Below are 16,624 nucleotides of genomic sequence, written 5' to 3'. Positions count from 1 at the left end.
AGAAGCAAGCCAGACCTGCAGTCAACAAGGGAATTCATTTCAAAACAATACCTATTACTCATAGACCATATTATTTGGCATGGCCACGTACACCAAACACACTCTTGACAGGTTGTATTTAGATTAACAGTTAAAGGTGTCTTCTTGACTTCCATATCAGCTCAGAAATGTTCTCACAAGAAAAACAGATTGTAAACACAGTAAAACTCATATGTAAGATTCTAATATTTGAGACTGGAGCAGGTAGGGCACTTGCCTTGCATGCGGCTGACCTGGGTTCAATCACTAGCACTCTATATGGTCCCCCCCCAACTAAGCCCACTAGGAGTGATCCCTGAGCACAGAGCCAGAAGCTCTAAGCACAATAAAGTGTAGCCCCTTCCTTCAAAAAAAAAGCAAAATAAGAATTCATAGCTATTGTCAATCGAGAGAACCTCAAATGAAAGGCACACTATCAAAAATGTTGACACAGACTTCCCTTGTAAGGAATCCTCCATTGGTTACTAGATTTGAGTTTATCTAACTTCTCAAGGGCTTTTAGATAAAAATACTTCCAGAGATATATTTTTCAGACTGAATTTTCGTAAATACCACAGTGTGCCCAGTGATCAAATTCTTCAAGCGAAAACCAGTAAAATCTGAAAGTGGCATTAAAAGCACAAATAACTGTTGTGGGTGCCAATTGATCTTTACATTAGGTCCTTCTGCATTGCCCTAACTTACAGTCTAGGAAAAAAGACAATAGTAGCTGAATCGCAGAGGTAGATGACCAAATGTAAGAAGCATAAGAAAAAACATTCAGAGTATGGTTCACTTGTATTGTCTCCTAAAAGCTATTTTCATGCTCCTTCTCATCATTATCTTTTTTGGGGGACGAGGAAGGGAAATGATTTGTAAGGTGACTGTAGTCTATTCATAAAAGAAGAGATCTGGAGGGATTAGACATAACTAAAATATTTAATATTTAACCTTCCATTAAAAAATTAATAAAGCCATACCTGAAAGAGTCGGGATACTTTACCCTTTCCACTGGGACCTTTCTGACTTATTATACTTGCAAATGACCTTGTCACTCTAAGATTTCCAAATTCACAGAAAACCTGCCATCTTCTGTGTGGCAGGACTTGACTCCTTCATGCCTGGTAGTCACGTTCCACTGGGTGGATGTCGACAAGATGCCATTGATTGGCAAGGCTTTAAACTGACTTTAGCACAACTGAGTCACTGATTCTTTCTCCATGTGCTTACACATCTGGTGTCCAGGGTTTAATGATAGATGAAAGAAATTGCAGTACTAGTTTTCTACAGTCATACAAACTCAGTGACTTGAAACTACAGATCAATTTTTTACAGTTGTTGGAGGCAGATATCTAAAATAGGTCTTTCTGGGCTGAAATGAAAAGGTTGGCAGGGTTGTGTTCCTGTCTTCAGGCTCCAGGGAAGAATCTACTTCCTTACATTTTCCACTTCCTAGAGGCCACCTACCCACATTACTTGACTTGTGAGTCCCTCCCGTTTTTCAAAATCTGCAATGCCAGTTCAGCCTTTCTCACTCACATCACTCCTCCCACCTATTTATAAGGACACTTGTGATTACCTTGGGCCCAGCAAAACATTTTAAGGACATCAGCGACTTTAAATTCTACTTGCCATATAACATATTCCCAGGTTTAGATTAGGGTATAGACATCTATCGGCCATTTTAAAGACTACAATGAGATGACAATGACTATGCACCCCTAAACCTTTTACCAGGTCCTGACCAAGTTAAGGAACAGTAACCCTCATGTCTGTAGAAAGATTCAGGTTTCTCTTTTGAACATTGAACTCCTGATAAATCTGCATAAAGTTTCTCTCGTCTTGATGTCCACAAGAGAATCACAGAATAGGCATAATAAAAGATGTTTGACCCAAATGAATAGTCAATTGGTCCATAAGGAGAGGAAGTGTTAAGTTCTCAACTCATGAATCTGGAATCAAAGCTGGCAGAAAAGTTTCAAGGCCCCTATACTGCTGTTCTCTGTACCTAGCCCCCATTTCATACTTGACTATATATACCAAGAAGACAAGAAGTAAGAGGGTAGCTTACATGAGCTTTATTATCAATTATGCTCCTACCCTAACAATCAGAAATATAGTTTCTGATTTTAAGGCAGAATCTGTTTCCTGCCAATTATCCCTCTCCTTTCTCCTAGATTTTGATTTTTTTAAATCACCATAAATTGTGATTGTTAACAGCTGAAGCCCAAGGAGAGCAGCGGTTTCCATATAGTAAACTCGGTTCCAATTATTGTGCTAAGGTGACAAAAATTATCTCTAACTTTAGAAGTAATTACACTATTATACTAAGCTGTTACTAAGGAACTGTCGAAAAGCTTCTGCATCCATCACTGTTGTTGAAATCATTAACATGTTTATTTTGCTTAAGAACTGGCAAATTCTGTTTGGACAAGAATGCCAGGAACAATAGGAGTATCATTAGCTTAGCTTAGAGTTTCTCTTATACCAAAAGAATCAATCAAGGATTCTTAGTTGCCCCCCATCCAAATCGACAAGGCCTTTCTCCCATTCAAGTATCTTCCAATTAAATTTTTTTTCTAGTATCTTCCAATTACTCATTAAATAGAACATCAGTAAAACGGCAAAACTGTAGGCCTGCAGTTTTTCACCAGGTAGAAAAGGATTTGTTGATGCCAGCATTCTGGTTAACCTCAAATACTGGTTTAAAGCTTTTGGACTTTATCAGTGGTTATCAATACTATCATGTATTACAATCTCCTAAGGAATTATTTTTTTCTTCTTATCTTTGGGCCACACCTGGATAAGCTCAGGGGTTACTCCTGGCTCTGCACTCAGAACTACTCCTGGCAATGTTCAGGGGAACATATGGGATGCTGGATTGAACCTGCGTTGGCTGCATGCAAGGCAAACACCCTCTCTGCTGTACTATTGCTCCAGTATCATCTCCTAGGGGATTCTGAAGAAATTTCCAGAAACCATCTGATTGCTGCAATGAATCCAAAGTGGGGCGGGGGCCTCAGAGATTCTGTTGTGGCCAAGTTGAGACTTCAAAGTCAGTCACACCACAGAGACTGGCCCACATCCATAAGAACAAAAGCAACCGGTTAGCATGGATGTGGGGAGAAAGGACTCCCCTTCACTGCTGGTGGGAATGCCGACTAGTTCAGCCCTTTTGGAAAACAATATGGACGATTCTCAAAAAATTAGAAATTGAGCTCCCATTTGACCCAGCAATCCCACTCCTGGGAATATATCCTGGAGAGGCAAAAAGGTTTAGTAGAAATGGCATCTGCATTTCTATGTTCATTGCAGCACTGTTTACAATAGCCAAAATCTGGAAAAGCCCAGAGTGCCCAAAACCAGATGACTGGTTAAAGAAACTGGTACATCTACACAATGGAATACTATGCAGCTGTTAGAAATGTTTGAAGTCATGAAATTTGTATATAAGTGGTTCTACATGGAAAATATCATGTTAAGTGAAATGAGTCAGAAAGAGAGGGACATAGAAAGATTGCACTCATCTGTGGAATATACAATAACAGAGTGGGAGACTAACACCCAACAGTTGTAGAGGTAAGGATTAGGAGGTCTGCTCCACAGTTTAGAAACTGGCCTCACATGCTAGGGGGAAAGGCAGCTCAGATAGAGAAGGGAACACCAAGTAGAGGATGTCGGGAGGACCCATTTGGGTTGGAAGATGCGAGCTGAAAGTAGACTATAGACTGAGCATAATGGCCACTCAATACCTCTATTGCAAACTACAACACCCAAAAGGAGAGAGAACAAAGGGGAATGCCCTGGCACAGAGGCAGGGTGGGGTGGTGGGGGATAGGATGGGGGTGGTGAGAGGGATACTGGAATCATTGGTGGAGGTGAATGGGCACCGGTGGAGGGATGGGTAAACTATCACTGTATGAATAAAATGCAAACACAAAAGTTCATGTTTGTAACTGTAAATCACAATGATTCTCTAATAAAAAATAAAAAAACAAAGTCTCTGAGAATCAGTAGTACTCAAAAAGATTTAGAATTAATGGCTTGTCTATGAACGATGAGAATTGATCCACCATGCATTTTTGACAGGAAAGTATTTTCTTTGGCGGGGTGGGGGTGGTCCCAAGAAGTATTCAGCAGGCCCAAGGTCCACTTCCTGCAATACTTGACCAGTTGGGCTAGATTGCTCAGTGCAAGGACCCAAGGAAGTGGTGTTGCCTGAGCCCTATAGTATGAGGGACCACCTGGGCCACCCCAGCAGTGTTTGGTGGTCTCCAGAACTATGTCCAGCAATGCTGGGGTGAAGGCTGTGTTGTGCCAGGAGCAGCTAACTCTGCGATAGGGTTCCTAACCCTACGACAGAAATGACAGAGGTACTTACTGTTAGGTATCCAGATCAACAGTTGCTAAAGACAGCAGCCAATGGTGATTTTAAAAGCTCAATGGCTTCCAATGAACTATACACCAACTGTTGTAGCTGCTTAAATTTGGTGGGGGGTCGGACTACATCCAGTGGTGCTCAGGAGTTATGTGCTTAGGGAACCATGCAGGGTTGAGGATTGAACTGGGGGTGGCTGCATGCAAGGCAAATGCTTTAAATCCTGTACTACCTTTCAGACCCCAAGGCAATTTTATAGTTGGGGAAACTAAGGCAGAGTTAATAGTGATATGATAGCAGGACTCAAGGGATTACACATGCTGGTTTCTGGACGAATCACTTGAATCCACATTTCTTGCCTCAGTGTTTTAGTTTTGTTTCTTAGTGGTAATACACATACGCTGTGATAGTCATGGAGCTCTCAAGTTTCAAAAAAAAGACCCCCATGCACCACTGAATGATTGGAAGAACATCATGTTAGTAAATACCATACTTATCTGGAAACACAAAACTGCAGCCCCACGTCCTTGCAGGCACTAGGTTCTGGTGTCGATGCTACCCTTCGTCCTTAGAAGACACCAGGAAACTCATCACCCTTTCATCGAAAACATTGTTATTTTCGGGATAGCACATAAAGCAGCAGTACTTACACTTGAGTATTTCCCCAGGGGCATTGGTTCAACTATAGACCCCTGTAGAACCCTATGTAAGATCTCTGGTCTTATATCCCAGAGAATCTGGATCAGTAAGGCTGGGGCAGAGCCCAGGAATCTGTATCCCACCAGCATTTCAGGTAAGTATTAGAACAGGCTATTCATGGCTCGGCCCAATTTACCCAGAACAGTACTGGTATGCCCACTTCAGGTTTTACAGCACAATTGTTACTAGTACTTGTTCTGTCAATGTCTTAGCTGGAACAGTATATGATGGGGTCTGCATCCTATTCGGAAGACCATTAGTAACAATTTAATGTTAAGCAGCGCCTTTTTGTTTCGTGTTTTGGGTCACACCCAGATGTTCTTGGGGCTTACTCCTAGCTCTGTGCTCAGGGATCACTCCTGGCAGGGCTCATGGGACACATGTGATGCTGGGGATTGAATCATAATCTGCTTCATGCAAGGCAAGCACCCTTTCCCCTGTATGATCTCTCTGCACCCTAGCTTCTGTTTTTGGACAAAAGCTTGTTCCCCCAAAAGGTGAGCTCAATGTTCCCTGCTATACAGAATCCAAACAACTTGTTTTTCCTTCAGTCCATAACAAGTTAAGAATCCTTTCTCTTCTGGGAACTTGCAAAGATGCTTGGTACTGTTTGTATACTGAATTTTAGAAATTGACATGTGAAAGATGAAGTTCAGAGGTGAGAGGGATTAGACCACAGAATAGAACTCAGGGTGGGGAAAAAAACACACTGCCACACAGTGAATCACAACTACCAGTTTATTTATTGTTCAGGTGATTGCAGTACAGACTCATCCGCGTGCTCCAGCACTAGTTTGACTGTGACAAATACCCAAGGTGGCCACAAATGGGGAACAGTATCCGAGCCACACACTTCTCAAATTATGTTTTCCCAACCATCAACAGCACTTTTTCCCCACGAGCATGGAGAAACAAATGACCTCAAAGCCACCTTTTACTTATGACCACATAATAGCCAGGTCCCCAGACAACACACAACTGGGCAGGGGGAGGCTGACATCCCTCACAAACTACAAGGCTGCTCATGAACAAGGGACACACACTCAATGTCCCCTGCTATAGAGAATCCAAACAACTTGTTTTTCCTAAAATCTATAATAAGTAAGAATCCTTTCTCTTCCGGGAACTTGCAAAGATGCTTGGTGCTGTTCACATACTGAATTTCAGAAATTGAACACGTGAAAGACAAAGTTTAGAGGTGAGAGGGATTAGACCACAGAAGGATCTACCACTGCAACTAAGATGACAGATGCAGTGACCTGGGTCAGAATAGACTTATAGGGCACAGGCCCTGTAATAAACTTCCATTTCACGTAAGTTCATATTTTTCACTTGTCAAAGTAGCTATTGGTCTGTGTAGCTGCTGCTTTTATGAGTGAGGAAGTTCGGAGGAAAATTCAGCCCAGCAAGTCACTGGACATTGAAACACAGCATTCGATAAACTTGCAGTGATAGATTTGACTCCGTGGTGCTTGCCTTATCTGGCGCAAGCATTTCTGAAGTATTCACAACTTGCAATCTACATCTGGGATCTATTCGAATGGCAAGCATGTGTGTACTTTGTGAGGATGTGAACTCAGAGCAACAGATGGTGGGATGTGTATACAAACCTGAGGCAGCAATTACAACCGCAAATAATTCTAACACCAAGGAACTCGACAGAGATCAGGGTGAGCTAGAATGCTAAAAGGGGCATGTGTCACGTTGCCCAGAACAGAGTCAAACACAACCCCATTTTTTTTAACAAAACATTCAATTCCAGGGTAGTGCAGCACAAGAAAGGAAAAGAGAAAATAATAATAAATGTGAAAGTGGACAGAATGAACACGTGGGAGGAGGCAACAGAACATGATTCTTCAAATACTGAGTAAAGTCAACTGAACAGATACAACACTACAATCATATATATATATATATGTATATATATATATATCTTTTTGGGTCCACCTGGTGATGCTCAGGGGTTACTCCTGGCTCTGCACTCAGAAATGACCTCTAGTGTTATTCAGGGGACCATATGGGGATGCCGGAAATCGAACCTGGGTTGGCCGCATGCAAGGCAAATGCCCTACCCGCTGTACTATTGCTCCGGCCCCATTTTAATATTTTTTAGACAAACCTCACCATGATATCTACTTGTCAAGATATATGTGCCTTGTTCTAGTTTTTAAAAATGTTTTTGCGTGCATGCACAATTTCGTGGTCAAATTCACATGCCAGCTTCAATTGGAAGCTTGAAAAGTGAAAAAGCAAAACACCAAAGGACTTTCTGGGCCACTTTCCCCAGGAAGAGTTCCACAGTCCGAGGGAGCTGATCTCGGGTCTTGGCAAGCCTTTCTAGTTTCCGTCTGAAGCAGGTGGCAACAGCCAGGCTAACCCTGCCTCCTGACAGCCTGGGGAAGGATGGTCAAAGCCTGCGACTCAACCTGTTCCCTCTCCAGCAGTGGGTAGTCTCTGGACTTCCGCATCCTGGGCAATACACACTTTAGCTGTAAATATTCTGAGCCACTAATGCTAATTAGGCACGGGGAAAAGTGACCTCAGCAGCTTTCTAAATAGATGTGCAAGTCACTTCTGAATTTAAATTTAGTGCCAGTGAAAATAACAATTAAAATTTCCCATGGTTTAACAGCTCAACTGATGAAAGGAATGCCAGGGTGTTTCACACAACAATATGACTTGTTATACTCCACAAGCAACCTATTTTCCCCAAACTACTCTTGTTTTGCTACATTTTGCAAAAATGCCTTTGACTTCCAATCTGACTTTTGTCATTGCCTTTGAATGTCTATCATCTATGGAGAGTCAAAATAAGACTGCATGTTCAGAGTCTTTACATTTTCTCCCCCAAAGAATCTTAAGAACATTTAAAAACAATTAGTAGCTGTCATGAGTGTGCATTTCTCTCAGTTTGACATTTTGCCAGTTCAGATAAAGAATAGTTAAACTGCCCACAAGTACCAGAGTTTGACATACACACATCATTTATAGAGTATATATGATTTTTGACATAGTGACATTTTGGTCCATTTGCAAAAATTCTACACAGAACCCAAATTATCAGTCCACTTATAGCTTGCTGAAAGTTAGAATAATTTAATAGGATGTTCACTGATGTACAAGTGGAGGGTGATGCACATGAACAGCAGCGTTCAGGGGCTGTTCCTGGCTCTGCGCTCAGGGATCACTCCCGACTATGCTCAGGAGAATATAAGCAGTGCCGCAGATCAAACCAAAGTCAGCCTCATGCAAAGGCACGTATCATCTACCCCGTACTTTCTCTTCAGCCCTATTCTTTTAAGTGTAAATCTAATATCCCCAAAGGACCCAATTCCAATGAAAAGAGACCCCTCAATGAAAAGCCCAGAAACAAAACCATCAAACAAAATCAAATTGTAAGATTTTTCTATGAAGATCTCAGCTAAGTGTGATAGGGATTTCTGTATAACTACCAAAGGATACTTGCATGCCATTTATCATGAAAAAGCCCAAAGCACACAGAATCTGAGCAGAGATATGGGTGAGATTCAAGTTCTAACGTGATCTTGGGTTCCTGAGACAATACTTTTGAACCTCTAGCTCTAGATATTTAGATGAGAACTCTCAAATCTAAACATAATCTTGAGTTTCAGAGATACCCAAGGTGACAAGTATCAGAGAATCCCCCTGAGATGCACAGGGGTAGTGAAAATGTAATTCTGAGAACAAATAAAACATAGGATAAATCTGATGTCTTAACTTTTTCCTTTAAGGAAATTACTAAAATGAAAAGATTGATCTGTGCTTTCATAATTTACCTTTCTTGTTTTCTTTTTGTTCTTAGTTCACACCCAGTAGTGCGCAGGGCTTACTACTGGCTCGATGCTCAGGGTTCACTTCTGGCAGGCTTGGGGGGGCCGCATGAGGTGCTGGAGATGGGACTGAGGTCAGCCATATCAAGGCCCCACCCGCTGTACTATCTCTCCAGCCCACTCATGGCTTACCTCTTACAAATTACATTGGCCGAGAGCCCAGGCACAGTGGAATACTGTCATATACATTCTCTCTCCAAATTCTTCTCTTAAAAAGGTCACTTCATTAAAGATGGAGAAACAAAGAACACAGTTCCTATAACCAAAAGCAGCTTAGTGAAATCTTAAAATAATTAGTTGCATTTGTAAGAAAGCAACTGTACTTCACTTTTGGAAACTATAAAATGAAGAAGTTAAGCAAACTTAATAGAATCCAAAGATTATTAGAAATTTTAAAGGATACAATTACAATACCGTACTTTCGAAAAAAATATGTGAAAAACAAATCCAAAATACCTCCCTATGTAAATTAAAGCTCAAGCCATGGTATTCAAAATTAAAATCATTTACATAATCTACTATACTTTGTGTTTTTTAAGTAATTAACCTTCCTGAGGCTGATTTTGTTCTTCTTAGTGCTTGCTTAACTAAAGTGCTTAATAAAATTTCTACAGAATATATTACCCTCTCCATAGATGAATATTATTTTGAACTACAATCTGACAAAAATCTAACTACATTTAATTATGCTTGATTAATCCAAATGTCACTGGGAGATTTATAGAACAGAGAAATATTTTTCAGGTTAAGTTCACACTCTTTTTCACTGGAAGCTGCCTGGATCCGGTATTATTACAAATCTACTCTCAGTTCTCTAACATTTAAGAAGACACCGCTCGTGCGCACACACACACACACACACACACACTCACACACACACACACACAGGTTCCCAATCGTCCCAAAGGAACTTGGGACTCTAGGCATCAAACTGTGACTTTGAAGCAACAGGACAGGCACTGCCCCCCCCCTACCAAAGATGCATCAGGGCTTCCAGCTTCCAGTGGGGAGAGACAAGGGGTGAATTTTTGACTTGCAGGCACTTAACTGTATCAGACATTCGTTAGGAGACTTTGAGGAGTAAGGCCCTAAGGCGCTTTATTTATATGCAGGTAAGTCCATGACAAGGTGACAAGTGGCAGAAGCTATAGGAACTGAAGCAGTGTAGCTCCTTCAACCCAGCAGGTGTGAGAACTGAAAATACCAGGCCACGTTCTGCTGGCATCCACCTGTGTCCCGACACAAATGCCACCCAGACCACGGGACTCACAGACAATTCATCTTCCATTTTAGGGGTGGGATTCTCCAGGATTTGAGACCCCAATCCTGTCTTGGTTTGGGGCTGGATGCAGTGGATGGGAACCCACACTCGGACTCTGAAGAATAGCGAAGGCGGCTTGGAGGAGCCCTCCCTCCCCCTCTCAAACCAGTTTGGAAGTGTTGGAGCGGGTCAGTCCTCCTGACAAGCAGCTATTTTAACTCTGGCAGCAGCAGCCAGATGCTGTAAATGGGACGTTTTTATTTAAATGATGATTTCTGAAGCCCAAAGGATTCGGAGCCCGCGGTAATTGCATTTTGTTATGAGGAAACAGCAGCTCAATGCAATTTGATTGTAAAAGCTGGTTCCCTCTCACCCGCCCATGGTTCCCGCTGGTCTGGGAGACAATGAAATGCCAAACAACAGGCTCTTCTTGGTCTACCCAAAGCCCAAGTGGGGGGCACTCAGCAGGGTCCCCGAAAGTCTCACACAGCACCAGGCATCGAAGAAGACTCTCTCCAAAATCAGATGAATAGCGACTAAGATGAAAAGAATTCAGGAACCCCACTTCCTCATCCAAGGAACACATCTGTCTATGATGAAAACAACATTTACAGGGTTTGGTCCCTCCCCCCCTTCCCCTAATTCCTGCCTTAATTGTTCCCCATAGCACTTATCTTCCCACTAGGAACTGGAAACTTTCCTGGTCGTGTGCCTCACTGTCTCCCCTACCTGTGCCTCAGCTTCCCCGGGGAAGGCATGTCTGAGGGCGGCAATCACCATCACAGACCCAGCACATGACACACACCACCAGACACTCTTACCGAAATGGAGGGATGAACATTCTTTATCTTTCCATGACCATGACGCTTCTGGCTCCCACTTTCACTTCACTCTCCCCTTACGTGGGGGGATGTGTTCAAGTTCCCGTTTCAAGTAGAACCAGGGCACAGCCTCTGGCCTTAGGGGAAGGCACTGTGTGGGGGTGAAGTGGATGCATGGAGTCAGGCTCCCTGCTCATGTCTCTCAGCTCGAAGGGGAGGAAGGTTTGCCTAGCGGACTACGGCGACCACCAAGGAAAGGAGACTTCGGGCCTCCCGACAGGCTACAGAAACCCACAACTTGGGATCAAACTGCAAGTGCATTTTGGAAACATGAACGGGTGTGCCTCCAAGAGAGTACATCAACAACCTGCTTCGGCATATAGTCCTAAATAAAAGAATCCAGGTCAGGATGTAACACCTTTCCGTGTCTCAGAATCCAATTCTAAAGCTGTCAGTTGAAAAGGCAGGTAAGGAAACCAGAAGCAGAGCAAAGCTCTCTCCAGGGAGAGCTCCCTCTGAGGCAGTTCACTAGCAACTGTTTATAAAAAAAAAAAGTAGCGGTGACTTTCCTTGACAACTCTGGTTGTGCGCTAGTTTGAAATACTTTATCATATTTAATTAATAACTGTCAATGGCTGATAACGGAAGCTTATTAAAATGTCACATTTCCTTTATTTTCACACCAGACGGGACTGATATATCTAACCAATGCAGTGGGAGCTTGAGTTAAAAGTTATCTCTCCACACGCAGAATAAACAAAAACCCCATATCGATTAAGCCAGTAATGGTTCTCTTGTTAAGTGATATTGGTTCCTTCTGTTTACTAATAAATAGAATAGGATGATGAAGGACATTATCTTCAAAGTCAATGTTTAAGCACCTGGACGGCTGGGAAGGATGGCAGCATAAAGGCGTATTTATATAGGGGCTCTTGCCCTGCAACACACACATCCAAGAACTGAAAAAAGAAGCTGGCTATAATGCAACGAATAAAAGCTACCACCCCATGCCAGGGCCTCCAGAGGAGCACCTGACAGACCCAACAAAGTTGGGGACTAATCAGAGGAGGACTATCACATTTCCCAAGCAGGCCACAGTTGCTGGGCAGCTGATGAAAAGGTTCACAGGACACAACCCATCAGTGGGAGAGACAAGGGCAGGTGGCAGGCAGCGGAGAAGCCGCACACATAGTGCGTGCGCAAGGTACAAACCGAGGAGAGAAGTTGGGAGCTGAAGAGACAAGCAGTAACTCAGTCTGTCACACAACCGATGGCTTCACCGAAACCCAGAGAACAGAAATACGAACCCCCTCTACCACTGGGGGAATTCCCTGGAGTTTCCTCATTTTCACTGCATGAAGTGATCTCTCCAAAGACTCAAGGAAAAGGATGTGACCCAAGGATCGAAGAGTTGCTATGTGACTGCTCACAAAGAGTAGCGAGACGCACATTTAAAAATAGACAAGAAAATCCAATGGTGGTGAAAAATCCAGTCCACCAAAGGATGAAAGCATCAACTCTCAAATGTGGAGTCGTTGTATGAGAGGGCTGGCAGTGATCACTGTGTTCATTCAAACACAGAATTAAGTCTAGATAACTCTAGCAATTACCTATTGCTATATACTTTAAGCTGCCTGTCTTTCCAGGTAAAAGCTGCCAATTCGATTTGATTATCTCCTCTAACTCTAGCAAAATGAAAACATACAAAGAACACCTCTCCTGAGTAGTGGAAGAATGTTGCATTGCAAAACAAAAACAAAAACAAAAAAAACGGGGTTTATATCACCCTTGAAGGCTAGTACACCAAAGAAATTCCTCAAAAGACATAATGCTAATTACCTGGTGCACAGGGGTCTAGGGGTAAAAAAAGACCCAATTACTAATACTTTGGTTTATAGATTCGTTTATTGTGCCATTAAGCCAACCAGTGAACAGCTTTGGTACTCATATGACTAAGAGATAATACCTGCATGGTCCACCCCTCACAGTATTACAAGGATCAAATGAGTTGCTGGACATAAATTTCTTTGGAATCTATAAGCAAGACTATAGAACCACATTTCCAGATTGGCTGGAAAGAACTCACTACATTAAGGAGTCCAAATCATATATTCTTAGAGACAAAACAACAGATACGTCTGGTGGATCCAGGCCTACTTATTTCCCTTCACTTGTACAGTTTAAAGGTACTGGTTAGCACTATGAAAAGAAGTTTCATTACTTCCACAGCTCCTGAACTGAACTATTTTAAGCTAGAAAACAAAGATAGTTCAAGAGCTTAGATGTTGCCAACCACCCAAGAAAAATCTCACTCGATTTTCATTCATTGATTCAACCAATATGAAGTGCCTAATATTGGCCAGGCACTATTCTAAAGAGTAGACACAGTCCCCAAATACTTAAAATTGAGTAGACCATAACAGAAGACAGAGAGGAACTGGAAAACTAAACAAAGTTAGCATCTGTTTATATTACAATTTATATGGAGATATTTTACTGATGTTTAAAGACAACCCAGCAAACAGGGGAAAACACCTACTTGCATATAGAATCACACACAGTTGATAAAAGGGATAAATAATTTTGGGGGCCTAAACGCTGAGAATGCAAAAGATTCCTGGTTGCTTTAGAAGCAGAGTAAAATTTTTAATTCAGAAAACAAAGGCAGGAGAGGCAACCATTGCCTCTATACCTCTACTCTGGGGTTATATGAATAGGAGTTAGCCAGAGCAGATATTACTGAAGGCCTACCAATTATGTCATTGAAACATTGAAAGAAAATATGTTTTGAAAAAAGCCTATAAGGGAAATCTGATAGTTTGTCACCAGTAATATCTCCATTGTGAGACTTGTTACTGTACTGGGCATAGCGAACACACCACGGGTAGCTTGCCAGGCTCTGCTGTGCAGGCAAGATACTCTCAGTAGCTTGCCAGGCTCTCTGGGAGGGATGGAGGAATCAAACCCGGCTCGGCCTCGTGAAAGGTGAACGGCCTATCTGCATCTTCGAGGGGCCAAGATCTGATCGCATCCTCAACAACACAGTCAAGATCCTGCTAAAAGGCAAGAGTGAACAATTTCTTTGTCTATTGCCTCTTTCCCCTTACACATCAGACTTGAAAACACAACGAATTACAGTAGGGAATGGAAGCCTCATTAAAATACTGACATACTGTTGGGTATTTATATGGAAGTTTGTAACTTTAGATAAGAAAGATGTTATTTTTATGTATCTTTTACACCACAAAGAAATAACATATGAACAACCGGACCTCAAAGACACTGTACTGGCTTCTATATATGAGCCATCTCATCATCTCTATTTTGGAAGAACATCAGTCTTTCTTTGATCCAAAAGATTACATGAGTTCTTTGAAGAGATCCTTCTAAGGATGAAAAAGATGAGATCTTTCTAAAGATGAAGGTGACTGCCAGGAGCTTAAGTAACATGGAAGTAAAGAAAACCAGATTCAGTGGAATGAAGACAAACAGAGCTATCACAAGTCCATGCAGAGCTGGTTAAAACACAATGGCTAGCGGGCGGGGGGGGGTAAGGCCCTCAATTTGATGGCAGGTGGGCACAACTGCACGTCTTGTGGGGTTATATAAGTTACAGCTTTTCTTTTATTTTTCTGCTACTCTTGTGGGGACTATCCCCAGTGGTGCTGGGGGGTTGAGGACATGCAGTGCTGGGTATTGTACCCCGAGCCTCTCGGCTCTTGCACTGGCAGGTTGGGATCAACACTCTCTGACAGCTTCCATGTCCAAGTCTACCATGGCTCCTCTTTCATTGCCCCACGTCCCCAGCCAATCCCAACTTTCAACAAAAAAGTAAAGGGTCATAAAGGTAGATGGAAAATTCTAAAACTTGGCAAATAAAAATTAAGACAACCCAAGGCATTTTTCAAAATAAACTAGAAAAAACTTTTCCCCCTCAATGGTCTATTTTATAACTAATAAAGTGCACCACACAGGGATTTCCAATTCCTTAGAAAACTACACTAAAATATGACAAAGGTACAGTATTAGATTAGCAAAAGTTTTATATAAGCATAAAAATTCTATTTCCCATTCTTTACAAACTTGAAAATGACTAGAAGATAGTTTTTACTTAAGATCTTTGAAACCAAGCAGCTGAGTGAAAAATTCCAAGACAACTTTTGGAATGCTTTAATCAACAGGATGGAAGGAAGTACACAAGAGAATTTTAAAGCAAAATTAATGATTCCAAGAGTGATCCGATGCCAAAGTACTCACACCTCACAATGACAATACAATCAAATGCAAGAAGGCAAAGTTAAAACCAGAGAGTGTGGAGGGAGAGATATGACACCTCTGGGCCCTTGGAATTATCAAGACACGCTCAGCTGATGTCCTTAACTTCCGGTCTCCCCAGGTATAAGCTGGTGGTTTGGGACAAACAGCATATTTGGTCACAAAGAGCAACAGCGGAGAGCCGTTGTACAGGAATGGGGAAGGAAGCAAGAATATTGGAGCCGCGGCAGATTCTTGACTCTAAAAGCATAAGAGAATACTGAGCACATGAGCGCACTGATGAGGTTTTGTGCTCTCTTGTGACAGGCGCCAACTGAATCACAGCAATACACTATGTGAAGTTACTTTAGTGGTACTTGAGTGGAAACGGGGAGTACTACAGGAAGGTTACAGATGGTATGGAGCAAATACACACTGAAGCACTAGAATAGCTATGATGTTTTAACTTAAACTTGAACTTGGTGGAGGAAAGTTCTTTCTAGTTGACATGTGGAAGATAATCTTGCTTCATAACGAGGACTGAAGAATTTAATTTCCTAGAAAGTTCTATTAGTCTTGATCTTGTCCCTACAAAGAAAATAAAAAGAACAGTCATAAGAGTACACACTGTATATAAGTTTATGAGTATAATCTACCCTCGTTTAACCAAGCACTTAATGAAAGCATCTACGCAGTCTTAAAGTCAAAAACCCTTGCTTATCTGTGGTTATTACAAGAAAAGCATTTACCATTGCTTACACATATTGTAACACTTTATTCTCATTTTAAAATCTGATTAGAAATGAGGAATGGCTCTGAAAAGAGATTTCTTTTTTGTGGTGGTGAAAATGTTCTAAAATTAGACAGTGGGGAGAGTCCAACTCAGTGAATTTTATGGTTTGTGAATTATATTTAATAAAGATGTTATTAAAATCTGATTAGAGAATCAGTTTTCTTATCATTTCATTTGGTGAAATTGTCCATATCTACTAAATACATGCCCTCGGTCACAACCAATTATCCTATTTGTATATATTAACACTTTAATTTGTCAAACTAACCATATTAGAAACTAAAAACTACTTTCTGCTAAGATCTGTTTGTCTAAGAGGACACCAGAAGTGAATACTCATCATTAGGTATCATACAACCTGCTAAACTAGAGTTTTAAAACTGCCATTCAAAGAATATTCAATTAAGACCATCTTTTTACAGTCTTATTGGGCCTAATTATCTATGAAGACTGTTGCAGTACTACTAAACAATAACCCTATTTCAGAAAAACAGTTTGAATTAATGGGTCACATTGATGCCCAACATGTCTTATAACCAGACTGAAAAT

The 16,624-nt window shown here is 41.6% G+C and overlaps 1 protein-coding gene across 2 annotated transcripts in view; it reads right to left on the bottom strand.

The window, feature by feature from the left end:
- Positions 1 to 5,819: 5,819 nt before the first annotated feature.
- The window catches only part of PDK3 (pyruvate dehydrogenase kinase 3), a 75,899-nt gene continuing 65,094 nt past the window's right edge, over positions 5,820 to 16,624 (bottom strand). For both annotated transcript variants that reach the window (XM_055120051.1, XM_004612441.2), the window contains one exon: positions 5,820 to 15,870. Coding sequence is in view for 1 of the 2 variants with exons in the window: in XM_004612441.2 (XP_004612498.1) it covers positions 15,840 to 15,870 (31 nt within the window). In the remaining variant the exon portion in view is untranslated. The remainder of the gene's footprint in view (positions 15,871 to 16,624) is intronic.

The sequence above is a fragment of the Sorex araneus genome, chromosome X (genome assembly GCF_027595985.1).
Source record: "Sorex araneus isolate mSorAra2 chromosome X, mSorAra2.pri, whole genome shotgun sequence".
In the NCBI taxonomy this organism is placed as follows: Eukaryota; Metazoa; Chordata; class Mammalia; order Eulipotyphla; family Soricidae; genus Sorex; species Sorex araneus.
The sequence above is the reverse complement of the archived record's forward strand: the minus strand, read 5'-3'. Positions and strand labels throughout refer to the sequence as shown.